The sequence below is a fragment of the Chelon labrosus genome, assembly GCF_963514085.1.
Source record: "Chelon labrosus genome assembly, chromosome: 6".
Classification (NCBI taxonomy): domain Eukaryota; kingdom Metazoa; phylum Chordata; class Actinopteri; order Mugiliformes; family Mugilidae; genus Chelon; species Chelon labrosus.
In genome coordinates, this window is record NC_140342.1 from 15,780,966 (window position 1) to 15,795,034 (window position 14,069).

Sequence of the window (14,069 nt, forward strand, 5' to 3'; positions counted from 1 at the left end):
AACTAAATACTGCCGAGCAGCAGACGCACCGCGGCCCAGTCGCAACGAGACAGGGTGAGTCACAAGAAGATGCCAAAGCGGCTCGTGAAGCAGACACATGCACGCAGGCGGCAAGATATATGTGCAGACAGAAATAAACTCGGAGCAAAACTATCTGTCATACACACCTATGTATAAGGTCCACTTAAACAGTTTGCTGCCATAATCCAGCAAGCTGAACAATTAGAGCTCTTCCAAATCCCCTGACTCCTTTGCTTCAGCCTCTATTTCTGTTGCCAAACATCATGCTTCAGATGGTGGAACACGCGCTTAGAGCATAATACATCTATAAATGTCCTCCTTCTTGAAGGCTCACCTGGAGGCGGCGTGCGGGGATATAACAGCAGCGAGGTGCACAGCTGGGCTTAGCCACAAAATGGCTGATTAGAGGAGTGAGGGGAAAAAAAGACAACAACTTTGTGATGAGAGATCTGCGCGGCATGTAAGATACAAATAATTATTTTGGAACAGTATACCCGCGTCTGCTCACTCCTACTGAGCCTTTCGGACAAAGCCATTAATTTTATGCCTCTCGTCTTTAAGGCCTCAAATCAATGCTACCTCAAAGACAAATTAATTTTCTCCTTTCTCTCCTTGTTAGTTTCAAATGCTCTCTGCAATTACCGGCTCTTCTGGTTCTGGTCGCTTTTCTATTTTCTTTTTCTTTTTTCGTTTATTCCTCGGACTGAAATCAGTTAATGTCTTTGCACATCACAGAGAATACATTACCGGTGTCCCTGTAAGTTTTGAAACCACGGGTACTTAGACGTGCCTTTTATTGGCATACGCCTCTATTAGAGAGACCTCCGAGGGGATGGGCTGTCTGAGGTATTGACCACACCTGTTTTGTGTTCACAACGCATTAGCAGAGCATGGACGTTTTCTCTAAATCTGTGTGAATTGTTCGGAACAATAAGCAGAAGGATCGATGCGGGGAATGATCTCGGGCTAATCACTTCAACCGGGGCCGGAATTGCGAAACCTGCAGAGCTACAAACACTCGACGCGAGGTAAAAGAAATACAGACGCGTTGCTGAGTACAATTATTTTCAGCTTTGATCACTTTGCTTAAACTCCTTAAATTAAACCCCTAATCCTGCCGGCGTCTCAGCACCTCTCTAGCATGAGCATTACAACCTCAAGGTTGAGGCTTCTGACAGAAAAGGACGCAGACGCTCATTGTCTTACAGCGGCCCTGAAAAAGGAGAGAGATACATTGGATTCGAGGTAACTTCACTCTGTGGTCGATGAATCTTAATGGGCACAATTAATTTCGTTTACGCCTCAAGTGCCCCTCAGCTTCAGAGAGAGAGAGAGACAGAGAGAGAGACATTATTTCAGCACCATTAGATTACCCTGCAGAATGGGTTGTTTAATTCAACGGCATATCATGGGCAGCAATAAATCCTAATAGCTACACAGTAAAGAAGTTAAAGGTGTAGATCTGAAAAAAAACCTAATAAACAAGAGCCAATTATTTTCAAGTGCTATTCACGTCGCCCGGTGTGCTGCAGCTGGCCTTGGCGACGCGAGACACCTCCTCCCTCCTTCTCGAGCTCGCAACTTTTCAAAATGTTTCTCATATAACACACTTAATGATCCAGAGTGACAAGTTCTGCTCCAAAGACGAGTTTCTGATTGTTAACAGAACAGTGGCAGGAAAGTGGTGCTTGGAGTAATGAGTGAAATCAACTGCTATGTTCTGTTGGGGTTCTTGATTAAGTGAACTGTTCCTGCAGCAAGTGGCAACACCAAGCCTATGTGGCATTTATGTTTACCGAGCCATTACAGTAGCTGAGAGAGCACATTAAACCCCTCATTGAAAATGCTCTGTGATGGCCACTTTCCTCCTCTCCCTGAGACTCTTTTGAGACAAGGAGGGCAATTATGATAATTCAGTTGTTAATTACATTTACATACATCAGGAAGAGTTGAGCAGGCAGTTTGCATGCTTGGAGAACTCATTAAAGTTTGAGTATTTTTCATATCTAGTCCAACATACGCTTAATTGAGGATTTGGTTGTTCAGCAAAACAGGCAAACTTGGAGGCCGCCTCCGGTGTCGGGTTATCGGGCCGAGGAGATTCCAGGGAACAGCGGGAAAACAAACAGACGTGTTGACAAGAGGCCAGAGTTCAGGAGCACACAGGCTCCATTGAGACATCAGCGCCAACCTCCCCCTTCAACAGCTCAGGTCAAGAATCAGATTTCCCCTCCACTGGCAACCCCTCCCGAATATCCAGAAGTTAAAAAATCATAACCAAATCTGGACCGGCGCTCGGAGGGCAACCTGAGCCTCTAACATATTGTTGAGGCGGGTCAAGATTCTTGCTTCCCCCACTTCATACAGGAGACTTAGCCGGGCTCTACGGGATAAGGGGGCTGCAGTCAGGTAATTAAACCCATTATCAGCTTGATGTAAGGTCCCTGTCTGATGACACGTATGTCGCCTCTCGGCACTTCACAGATTAATTTAAGCCCCCCCCTCCTTGACGCCTGACAAGATTCTTCACTGTAATTGATCTCTCTTTCCAGCCCTTCGTCTTGCCTGATCCACCATGTGGTTTATATCTCACACGCACACTTCAGCTTGGTGGTTTTAAAAATATTATCCCACAACAGGATGGCGATTATCTCCTGATCTGTTACAAGAAAATGGCTTCAGCAGAGTTGATGAGGTAACCATGGCAACTTGAGATCCTGAGGTAAGGAGGGGAGGATAACCTCTGCCATACTGCGCACAATACTCCTCAAACATATTCCCAGCATTAGAGAGAAGTTCAAGAGGGCAGTGTTCATAATGGTTTTGGATAAGGTCTGAGATTAAAGAATTTGATAGGGTCCAAGCTTCAGCTGGAGTGAGTGCCTCAGCTTGCCTCATGGTAATAAAGAAGCAGATTTTTGCGGCGGAGCGATCCCGCCGGGAGCTATCCCTCATTCCAAGGTGAATCTGTAATTTCTGTCTGCAAATGAGCCCTTTCCCCAAGCCTAACACAACCCTCTTTTCTTCATCGCACCTGAACTGCATCCAAAATTAAGAGGCAGCCATCTGTGACATCCCACGCTGCAGCCAAACAATGGAAGAATTACACACAGACAGCGAACTACAGACAGAAGGAAAAAAAAAAAAAAAAAAAAAAGGAGCAGCTCTCACCTTCAGCAGGATCCGGTGGCCCGAAATCCAGGTCGTAGCGCAGGATGTAAAAGTTATTCCACACGTACAGCTGGTTGTCCCTGGGGTTGTAATCCACAGCGGTGATGTACTGGTACTGGTTGGGGAAGAGGATGTCAGTGTACTCGCCCTGACTCAGCTTGGTGTTGTAGATGTAATCGATTTGGCTCCGGCTGGCCTCGCTCTCGTTCTCTTCATAGGTCGAGCGCACTACGTGCAACACGCCGCACACCATAAAGGCGTTGGAGGCGGAGCGCTTGTCATACGCCGTTTCCCAGGTGGCCTCGAAGCGCAGCGTGTACGGGTTGAGCTGGCTCACCACTATGCGCCCATTGTTCTGCTCCGTGGCATAAATTACCCACAGGCCCCTCTCATCTACGGCGAGGTCAATGTCCGTCTTGCCACCCCAGCGGTAAGGTGAGGTGTCATGGTAGTTGGCATTATTAACAATAGCCTCGCCGCTTTTGATGCGTGTGCGCAGGTCAAACTTGACAATGTTGCGCGTGCGTTCCTTGTTAAAGAAGATAGCACCGTCATAAGCTACAAAGCCCGTCCCGTCGACACGGTGAGGCAGTTTATAGGTGGTCGTCTGGCGACCGTTTTTGAAGTCCTCCAGGGAGGCATACTCGATGAGGGTGTCCGTGCGGTATGGCGTCCAGGGCATGAAGAAGACTTTGTCCCCGGCCTGCAGCGGGTCTTTGCACCACGACCCCGCTTGCTGCTCGGCCTCGAACAGGAAGGTGGCGTCCCCGACACCCTTCAGAGTCCCGGGACAAATGAAGACTAGTGACAGAGAAGAGAGTGAAACAAAATAAAACATAAGGCACAATATTAAAAGCACACACAAATCATGTCACAGGCATCATTCTCGCTGCTGTATGACTCAAGTGCAGGACAAAAAGTTCAGGGGCTGTGAATTTGGAGGAAACTTTCGACTAGTGCTTTTGTACTACCGCTAACGAATAGGCGGGGGGGAAAAAGAAAAGCAATGTATGTTTCATGGTGATTATTCAGAATGAGAAATGCGAGGTCAAGAGAACTTGCATCTCAAGGGTCTGCTGCTACATCCAACCAAGGACAAAACTGAATAAAACGTGGAAAAAAAAGGTAAAAACTCCTGCAAATGAAAGACACGGGGAATGAAAGAAGTAGAGGTCACAGTGTTTTGTGATTGTTTGTTTGTTTGTTTGTTTATTTCAAATACCAGCCTGTCTCTGATGTCAAATGCCACATCTGGGTATATGGACACACTGCACATGCATTCACACATGACTGAGGTCATAAACCAAAATGATAAGGGAACAGACTTCACATCTTGTGATAAGAGTGAACAACAAGGTTGTCGATGGCGGTGGTGCGGCAGCAAAGCAGAGGTAAAATGAAAGTGAAGGTTGGGGAATAGATCAGACAACAGTGGTAAAGGGCTTTGACTACTTTCTGTGGCAAAGGACAAGAGTAACCACTGATGGGTGAGGGAGGCCACGGCAAGGTTCCCATTTAGACGGTTTTATATTAATTGGTTCTGGATGAAAAAGGGAACACAGTGAATACTTGTTTTCTTTTCAAACTTCTTTTTTTTTTTTTCCTCCAGTCTGTGCCAATCTCACTCAGCCATCACTGCTATTTCACATCACGTGCTATGGGTGCAGCAGAAGTTGGGCCAAGCAAACTAAGACTGAGCCAAATAAGAATATATATATATACACACAACTAGTCATTCTTCGAGGGTTAACACGGTGCTAAGCAAGAGTCCCTGGAACAAATCAACACCCAACAGTTGGTGTTTTCTTTCGCATTGCGAGGGAAATGCTACGCCTGATGACCGTGGATGTCATTTGAAATTCTGCTCTGAAAAATCATTTGGACTCCATGGGTTGCAAACAATCCTCCTATGGGTTTAGCATTTGACAGGAGAGGCAATCAGGAGGGGGGAGGGGGGGGAGACGTGAGGGGAGCTGTACTCAACACCACAGAACAAGGAGCCGAAGGAGGGGGAGGGAAGGACCAGACCACTCATTTACCTTTTTGCTCCACTTCTATTTCAGGCATTGGAAAAGAAAGCAAAAAAGAGTGCAAAAGGGAGAGAAAGGTTATCATGAGTCAACTACCAGGTACAAAGAGACGAATTAGTTGAAGGGTGTGACCATGAGATGAACTGCAGGGTAGCTTGGGGAGGAAGAGCTGGAGGGGGGGAAAAATAGTTTGTTAGTATAACGGCTTCTCATCCTGGGATATAAAAACAGACAAGTTATGACTAGAGACGAGCTATGTGCCATGCTTTCCAGCGCATTAAACTTTTCATTCTTACCGTCTCTATCTGCCAACAATAAAACACACTGGCCACTGTAAAAGCAATATAAATCCCTCTTAAAAAAAACAAATGCTTCCCCTAAGTGGCAGGAGATGGGAAAAAAAAAAATCTCAAAGTCCTCGTCATATTTAGACGGATAACATTCTTAGAGAAACGGCGCAGGAATTATTCCTGGCATGTATTGACCAAGTGTGGAATTTGCTCAAACTTTACAAACACAAATCAAAACTCGACGCCGAGACTTGCTCGCCCACACACGTAAAACATGACACGGTACTAGTGTTACAGACCAAACTCTTAAATGAGCCAAAGAGAGCAACAGCACATGAGATGACTGATGAGCAGTCGGCCTGATATGGAGTTTCTTTAGAGGGCCGCCGAAGCTGCGAACGCCGCGGCGGAGAGGGTGGGGAGGAGGCTGCAGACAATATGTGAAGGATTGTAAGTTAAAAAAAAAAAGAAGAGAGAGAGCAAAGAGGTTAGTCAGGAGGGAGTGGAGGTGGGGGGGGGCAGGACAGGGTGAAAGGGAGGTCTGTTTAGAAGAAGAAGAAGAAGAAAAAAAGGTGAGTATTTCTGAAAATGTTTACATTTCATCAATTTAAATACTAAGTGCTTTCACAGGCAGGGATGAAGCCGAGAGCCGCCTTCATAAACTATTCTAAAACACCCTTTTAAGGTAGATTAGCCTAAATCAGACAGCAGTGACAGTTTAAAATAGCGCAGGACTTAACCAGCTCTACAGTACATTTAATTAAAGCGTTCTCACAATGGAAGACGGGAGAGGAGGAGCACGGGAACATAGTTAATCGGAGAAAAGATGCCACTAAAAAAAAAAACATAAAACTCTTTAATGTGTTTCCACTGGATATTAGTTAATGCAGTGTACTAATGTAAAACCAATTATTTGCTGAGAAGTTAATTAATCCAACAAAATTTGAATAAAACATACTTTCCCTAGTGATGTCTGGTGGCGTTTTACCTCTATTTTCCAGAAACCACCCAAATACAAGAGATGTAGTTTGGAAGAAAAGAAAAAAAAAACACTTTATAGGGGCTATTTGTTTAGCAGAGAGTACTTCCAAAGAAAACTGCTCACAGCGAGGTCCGTGGATTATCCAGAGAAACAGCAACACAGTGTTTGTAAAAAAAAAAAATAAAAAAAAAAGATTTCGCAATTGAAATACTTTAAATTGGATTTCTTTTTTTTTTCTCTCTTCCAATGTCGTGAGCCACCACAAACCGGCAACCACAATTTTCTGCCACCGGGGCATACGTCTCAGATAGGGCTGGAGACAGACAGAGCCATATAGCGGGAAATAAACCCAGAATCACATCTGCTTAGGAACTTTTTGTAGAATTTGCTTTTCTTTTTGTCAGTACGACTAAAACTGAAAAACACTGGTGTAAATCACCTAACCTCAACTACAATAATCAATTCGGTTTTTAGTTTTTATAGCCAATTGACTTTCACTGCAGCTTCAAAACATATGAATGATTAGTTTGGGGAAGTTTCCACCCTGCGGATGTGGAAGTTGCAGAAGTTACATTATGCGGGCAAAAAAAGGGTAATTTTGCTGTTTTAACATTAATTAGCCAAAGCAGGGATGTTTTACATTTTAAACGGCAACACTGACATGAAGGGTGGACTAATATTTGAAAGGATGATACCCAAATGCTTTCTAAATAACTAAATAAGAGCGAGAATGGATAAATACTTTGGTGCTTAATTAATGCATGTATTTTATCAGCTGGGAACCACAGCCAAAGCCTGCTATCAGAAGCCAACCCTCAAGATGGATCTTTAAATAGGGCAAATATATATATATATATGTATGCATAGCTGGAATCCATTAGAAGTAATTGCGAAAATATGTTTTTCTCATAATTGGAGTGAACCGAACCTTTAAATGACTGAAACGCATTATATTTCCACATAACTCATTATTATTATTAATGTAACGCTCTGGATCCAAATAGCTGAAGTTTCATCTGCAAGACAAACTGCGAGACGTTTGCAAATGAAGAGAGAGAGAGAGAGACTGCGGCCGCATGAATAACACACAACAAGATTTTCAGTATGAGAGGTGGGTGGCGATACTTACTATAGGGAACACACTCATACTGGACCTCTAAGTACTTGTAGGTGCCAGGGCATGGATCAGGAAAGACATCAGAGCCAGTGACAACCACACACTGCGTACGGTTGTTGCACCTAGAAAGAAAAAGATTAACCAGAGATTTCATCATGACTACCCACAGCAAGAGTACGCCGCAAAGATAACATTAATAACACAAAGAGGGAGGGAAAAGTTCACAGTTACGGCTACACATGAAAACTGATGAAATCCCAGGCAGGGCTGTCACATACGCACACTAGTTTAAACCTTGGCGGACAAAGAGAGGAATGAAAACATTACGGACGGGTAGATGAATGGGATGCTATGAATGAGATGGCGAGAGAGCAGCTAAAGGCATGTTAGAAATTAGTGTCTTCACACCGCTATTGAAAGAGAGGACATTTATTAAAACACACGCGACAGGTGGCGATGACATGTGCTGGACCGGAATGGGTGGCCTCTAATGAAACAGAGCGTCTCCTCCGCATGTGCGCGACAAACAAGACATGACTGTGTCACTTCTCTGAGAGGTTATTTGCGGGGTTCCAGTATGAAATGGTGTCCCTCTGCGAATTAAAAGCCCGATGTGTGACTTGCAAATTGTGTGTTTGCAGATGTTTCTGGGTGCTAAAAAAGTTCAAGTACAGGAGGAGAGGAGGAGGGGGATGGGGGGGTGGGGGGCAGCAGAGCACTGAGTTTGTTTAAATACTGTGTAGGGTGAAATTGGCTCCACTTCAATCAAGCTCTCTTGAGGCCGAGGGATTGAGAATAATGTCAGCAGCAACAGAGGAAACACGAGAGAAGGGGGGGGAGAAAAAAAAAGAAACTGGCACCAAAATAGGACATTCAACAATTTGCAAGCTTGAGATTAATATTTCAAAAGGTCAGAAGTAGACATGCAAGTCGAACATACTACATTTCAACGTTGGGACATAGAACCATTAGACATTCAAGAGGCTTTCTGTGATTGCAAAATGGAATGCGCGGCAACCGCACAAAGCCATGACTGTGCACATTTCACTAAACCGGATGCTGAAGTGATGAATGCAAAGGTAAATGTATGTGCCGCACTCTAAATCCGTCTATGCATTTTCACAACAAAAACCCCCTCTCTTGAAACGAATGGATTATTAACCATTATATATATATGAATGAAAATCCATTATGGAGTTGGCAAACAGCATCATCGGCGAAGGTTTAGACATCAATGACAATACGCTGCCAGCTGCACTTAAGAGGTCTACTTTTGTGGCTTCGCTGCAGTGAATGCTCAAGAGAGCAGCTCCGAGGGAGAAGGGTCACCGCATCAAAATGTGAACTGACTGACAGCGGCCGAGAGCAACGCAATCTCCAGAATGCACCCCGAGATTTTCTGTTTTCGTTCGGAGCTGGGGGGGGGGGGGGGGGGGGGTTATTATAGGTCTGACAGCAGCTCACAGTAGTGTAAAAGCACATTTATGTTGTCATTTGCAGCACCCGTGTGTTTAATTTGGTGCAGATTAAGGTTCGGCATACAAAATCCACTCACGTGCCACTTCATTAGGTGCAACAGTGAAAACAAATGCATTCCAGTACAACAGTCCTGCACTAAATGTGAAGTTTAGTGAAGGTTGTTGTATTCAGCACTTGCTTACAGTAACTAAGAGAGCAGATTCAACTGTGTTTTCATTGTGGAGGCTGTGGTTTGCAGAAGTATTGAGTTGTATTGTGCTGTAGCGACACATGTTTCTATTATTTTGACAATGCCATTGTAGTCAGTGGGCGAGACTAGATACCAGAAACACTTTAAGAGTTCCATTCAATCCGGTTTAACAGCACCACAAACTACATTCTCCGAAATTGTCCTACAGTTGAATAACCACCTTTCTTGTTTCAAAACACACCGATCAGGCATAACATTATGACCACATTCCAAGAATTGTTTAGGCCTCCAAAACAGTTGTGACTCATCGGAGAATGGACATGGACCTTCTGAGGATGTCCTGTGGTGTCTGGCAACAGAACGTTGTTAGTGGCGGCCTTTGGGTCCTATGGGTGGAGGGGAGGGGCCTCTGTGGATCAGGCTTGTTCCAGTGCATCCCACAGATACTTGATCAGTTTGGGATCTAATGAGTTTGGAGGCCAGGTCAACACCTAATGATGTTTTTCACGTTTTTTTGGTGTGTGTTCCTGTGTCAGGCTGCTGCCATCAAGGAGTGTCATTGCTATGGGGTGGGGGTGCCTGGTCTGGTCTAGGTGGGTGGTACATGTCTAAGTAACATCCACATGAATACCAGGTCCAAAAGTTTCCCAGCAGAACATTGAATTGTCACAAGATGGTCAATGTTATTCACTTCTCCTGTCAGTGGTCATAACGTTGTGGCTGATCAGTGTACACTAAACATTATAACAGTCTGTTATAATGTTGTATTAGAAGGCATTTGTGTTCACTAGCGTACCATGTGAGTGTATATAATGCTATGCTAATGATTTAAGAAGATTTTATTTTTAATGCTTGCTTATTTTCTGCTTTATGCTATATATATTTTTTTTACCAGAGTTTTTATTTTTTCTTTCAGGTTACTTCCAGACAAGCTGTCAATACAACACCGATACATTAGATACACCTGTCTGAACAGTCATCTAACTGTTGCTAACTGCATCTACACACTACGCCGTCACAGTTCCTTTGGAGCTTTGTTTGCAGCAACCTGATGAACGTTCCCTCTCCTTTTAGCTCTGATTTTGGTCTCCACCAACTCCAGGGGGAAATATCTGAGTATGTCAGAGGATCAATGTTTCACTGGGCTGCCTAATGCGGACGGTTGTCTACTGTTGCCGAGTGTACAGTCAGTCTGATGACAGCTGAGACACTGAATCAAAAACATTTAAAGCTGCAGGCGGGAAAAAAAACAACAAAGAATCGAGTTAAAAGACGATAAAGTGCTTCGCTGAACCGAGAGGGATCTATGTGTGTTTGAGCGACAATCTTTAAATATTTACACATTATCTTTTAATCCACTTTCGGGTACAAATTATTCACTAGTGCACCTTTAAGTAAAGCATCTCAATACTTCTTCCTGCTCTTCACTCTTAGTTCCTTTCCTGCCTGCAAGAATTCACTGTGGTATTTATTCTACTGTAATTTTTAGATGTTCCTGAGTCGTAGAGAAGGGGGGGGGGGGGGTGTTGTTGCTAAGCACTCTGACAGCCTTCCTCTGTCTTAACTGCAGCTCAAATCACTGCATGTTATCTCCATTGCACTGGGCACAATCTCATGGCAGTGATGTGTTTGAATCCTGCTTGCGTTCTATCGAAGAGCTGCACCTTTGACCAGGTAAAAGATTTATTCTGTTTGTTTTACCGGGTCAGGGAATAGGCGCCCGTTGAAACAAGGGTAATGGAAGTCAGCAAAGCAGCCGTATTTAGATGATCCTTTCGTGTTTGAATACCTTTTGTGCGTGCATGGAGGGAAAGCAAGTGGAGAGAAAGGTCAGACATGGCGTCCATTTACAGTACATCTCTCAAGGAATGATCACCTGAATATTAAACAGGCCCACTAACCTCAGGTTCCTCCAGTTCCTTCATACATCTTTCATCCAGCTGCTTTTTTTCCCCTTTTTTTTTTTGTCAACAACCAAACATTTTACTTGACAAAACACTTTGATGCAGACGCTGAAAAATAAGGCTATTTGATTCCTGTCTCGTTGTTTTTGTTGTGAAAAACAGGCTTCTGAATAGTTTCTGTCGCAATTTTCAGACCAAGAAAACTGCCACTCTGTGCAGCAGACGTCCCACTGTTTCTATCTCCCCAATCTTGTCTAATATGTTTGTTTATCCGTCTCTGGTGCTACCGCCTTTTGTTAATCTTGACAATATCGGCAGGGCGTTCTGTCTTAATGTGACGCAGTTTAAATACCCTTGTTCTAGCTTGCAGCATACTGACGGAGGATTGATCAGGGTCTCCCAAAGCTTTGTGACTGCTTTAACATCCCTGGTTATCACATCAACTTTAATTACGGTCAGGAGCCCATTTCCTCTGATCTGGATCATTAGAATAATTCTGGTTAAGGGCTTGTGGCGCAGACTCTTCTGCAAAAGCTTTCACTCGCACGCTGCCCCCAGGGAATCTTTGATGGAGATAAGTTTGAAGTGTGGCTCCGGCAAGTGGGAGTCTAACTTGTCAACAGATGTGGTGCACGATATAGCAGGTTGCAGTTAAACCGAGGGGCATGGACACCGTCAGCGGCGCGTTACTGTGCGAGTGTACTCGGGAGTGCGGTGTAAATTTAGAAAGACAGGAATAAGACAGCAGGGCTTGATCCGTTCCTGAAAATATTTTGTGGTGCCGCATCTCATGGGAGTAAACACAGGCGAGAGTGAAGCGGGGAGAATCCCAGAAGGTCTGAGATGGTGGGCGAGGATGCTCAGAAGCTAGTTTAAGGCGGGGGCATGTTAGGACACAGCGGTGCATTAAAAGTTGAACTGTGCTGGTTACTATTTATGAATAGTTCATCCAGTGCCCTTTAAAAAATACACACACCTCTAGGGGTAAGCAGCAGCCGAGTGAAGTGTTGCTGTGCTGTCGTCTGACAGCGAGGCAGCATCCTGTGAGAGGGTAACCAGGATAAAAGGCATGGTGATGGGCAGTGCTCGCTACCTGAGGCAAAGCCACTTCAATGCACTACAAGTGTTTGAACAAAGCGAGCCCAATGTTCCAGATAGGGAATTAAGAGGGTGTTCATGTGACTCGCAGTCTCTCTGAGCTACGCTGATTATGACTCAAACAGAAGCAACAACGCGCAGCTGGTGTGAAGAGCTCCGCCGCACGGATGTCAATTCCTGCCCGTCAAGAATTAATCTGCGCCCCAGTTTTCTAAATTTCAAATGCCACCTACATAATCTAGTCAATGAAGGGATAAATACAATTTAAAAGGTGTGAGATGTCGATTAATTATCCGACATGTAGGTGGCTGCACGGCGGAGATTTAAACAGTTCTTTTGTGTGCAGAGACGGAAAATAAAAAAAAAAAGCAAAAACAAAACCTGGTCCGTTCTTTCCCTCCTCAGCTCCTGGTTATGTTTGTGAAATAAGATCCCGCTTCTCCCCAGGGTTTTACCTTTGTGATATAATCTTGTAGGCATCGGGGAGGTAGCAGTTGACGTTCTCCATCTGGAACGGGTCAGCATCGCAGATCTTGTCGTCGGTTCGGCCGTAGTTGGCTGTCTCGATCATGATGACATCACTCCCCGGGCAGCGGAGATCGATTGCATATCCTTCGCATGAGAGCTCTCGCCTGACCAGCCCGAAAGGCAAGGCCGCGCGGCTGAAGCCTGACAGAGGGTGAGACACACAGACAAGGAGGAAACTTAAAAATGAATGAATTAAAGGGGTCACTGCCTCAATACAATAGGACCACACATCATGAGGCAAGAATCCGCTGGCGCAAAAATAAATAGGCAACAGCAGTCCAATGTTTACCGCAGTTTTAAACAGACGGGGGCCATTACACGCGATACAGGAATGGGGAAAGACGAAACAATCCCTCTCCCCATCTCTCTGTGGTCTCGGCTGTTGGCTAAGACATCAAGTCTTGAGTCAGTGGAGACCAATGGTAACCTCATAAATTCTTGAGCAAATACAGAGGCTACAGTGCATCAGGAAGGCGTCCACCTATAGAGAACATCCACCACAGGGCCAAACCTATGTGGACTGAGAATAGTTTGTCTTGCAGTTGTACGACCCCTCTAATTTTTTTTTTGCTTTACTTGCTCTGCAAAGAAACACAGAGAAAAGGCCGAATCCCGGCAGAACGGAGAGTAATACAATCCATTTTGCAGTGCCGGCGATCAAACAGGGGACAGTCTGGAGTCCACACAGGAGAAAAAAATCTATAGATGGAACACAGCAGATGGGCGCGGCGCCAAATAGCTCTACTTTAGGGGATAACTGAGTATTTCGCTCAAATCTGTGCTCCCTTTCAAAAAATGAGGGCTGGAACAGGTTCCTCCTCTGTATTTCCTTTTGGTAAGTAATAAAATGTCATGTCCACAAAAAGAGTAGAAGCACAGACGTGACGATTTGCAGAGAAGAAACAAGTGAAGGAAAATATGAGAGAGGAATCCATTATCTGAGGTTAAAATGATCCAGACTATAAAAAAGACACACTCGCTGCCTGCAATTCTGAGAAAACAATTAGGTAAAATCTGAGCAGAACATGGAAATGTGTTCCATTTAAGAAGTGCAAGCAGAGCACTGCATGAACTGTCAATAATCGCTGTTGTTTGCAGCAATGGTGGGCCCCTGAGGGGGCAGCTACCATTTGTATTTTCTGCACTGCTCTCTCCTAATTAGCCCTCCTTTCAGCCTGTTACCTTTTCCATGCTCCCATTGGCTCCCGAGCATTGTCATGTACTAACACTTACCACCCCGGGTTCACTTTGCCCCCTCA

General features: G+C 44.7%; 1 protein-coding gene across 1 annotated transcript in view; it reads right to left on the reverse strand.

Moving 5' to 3' along the window:
• adgrl2b.1 (adhesion G protein-coupled receptor L2b, tandem duplicate 1) overlaps positions 1–14,069 on the reverse strand; it is an 80,927-nt gene that overhangs the window by 33,797 nt on the left and 33,061 nt on the right. The window contains exons 3-5 of the mRNA XM_084546051.1: positions 12,738–12,951; positions 7,624–7,733; positions 3,193–3,993 (exon numbers count right to left, since the gene is read on the reverse strand). Coding sequence (XP_084402177.1) covers positions 3,193–3,993; positions 7,624–7,733; positions 12,738–12,951 — 1,125 coding nt within the window. The remainder of the gene's footprint in view (positions 1–3,192; positions 3,994–7,623; positions 7,734–12,737; positions 12,952–14,069) is intronic.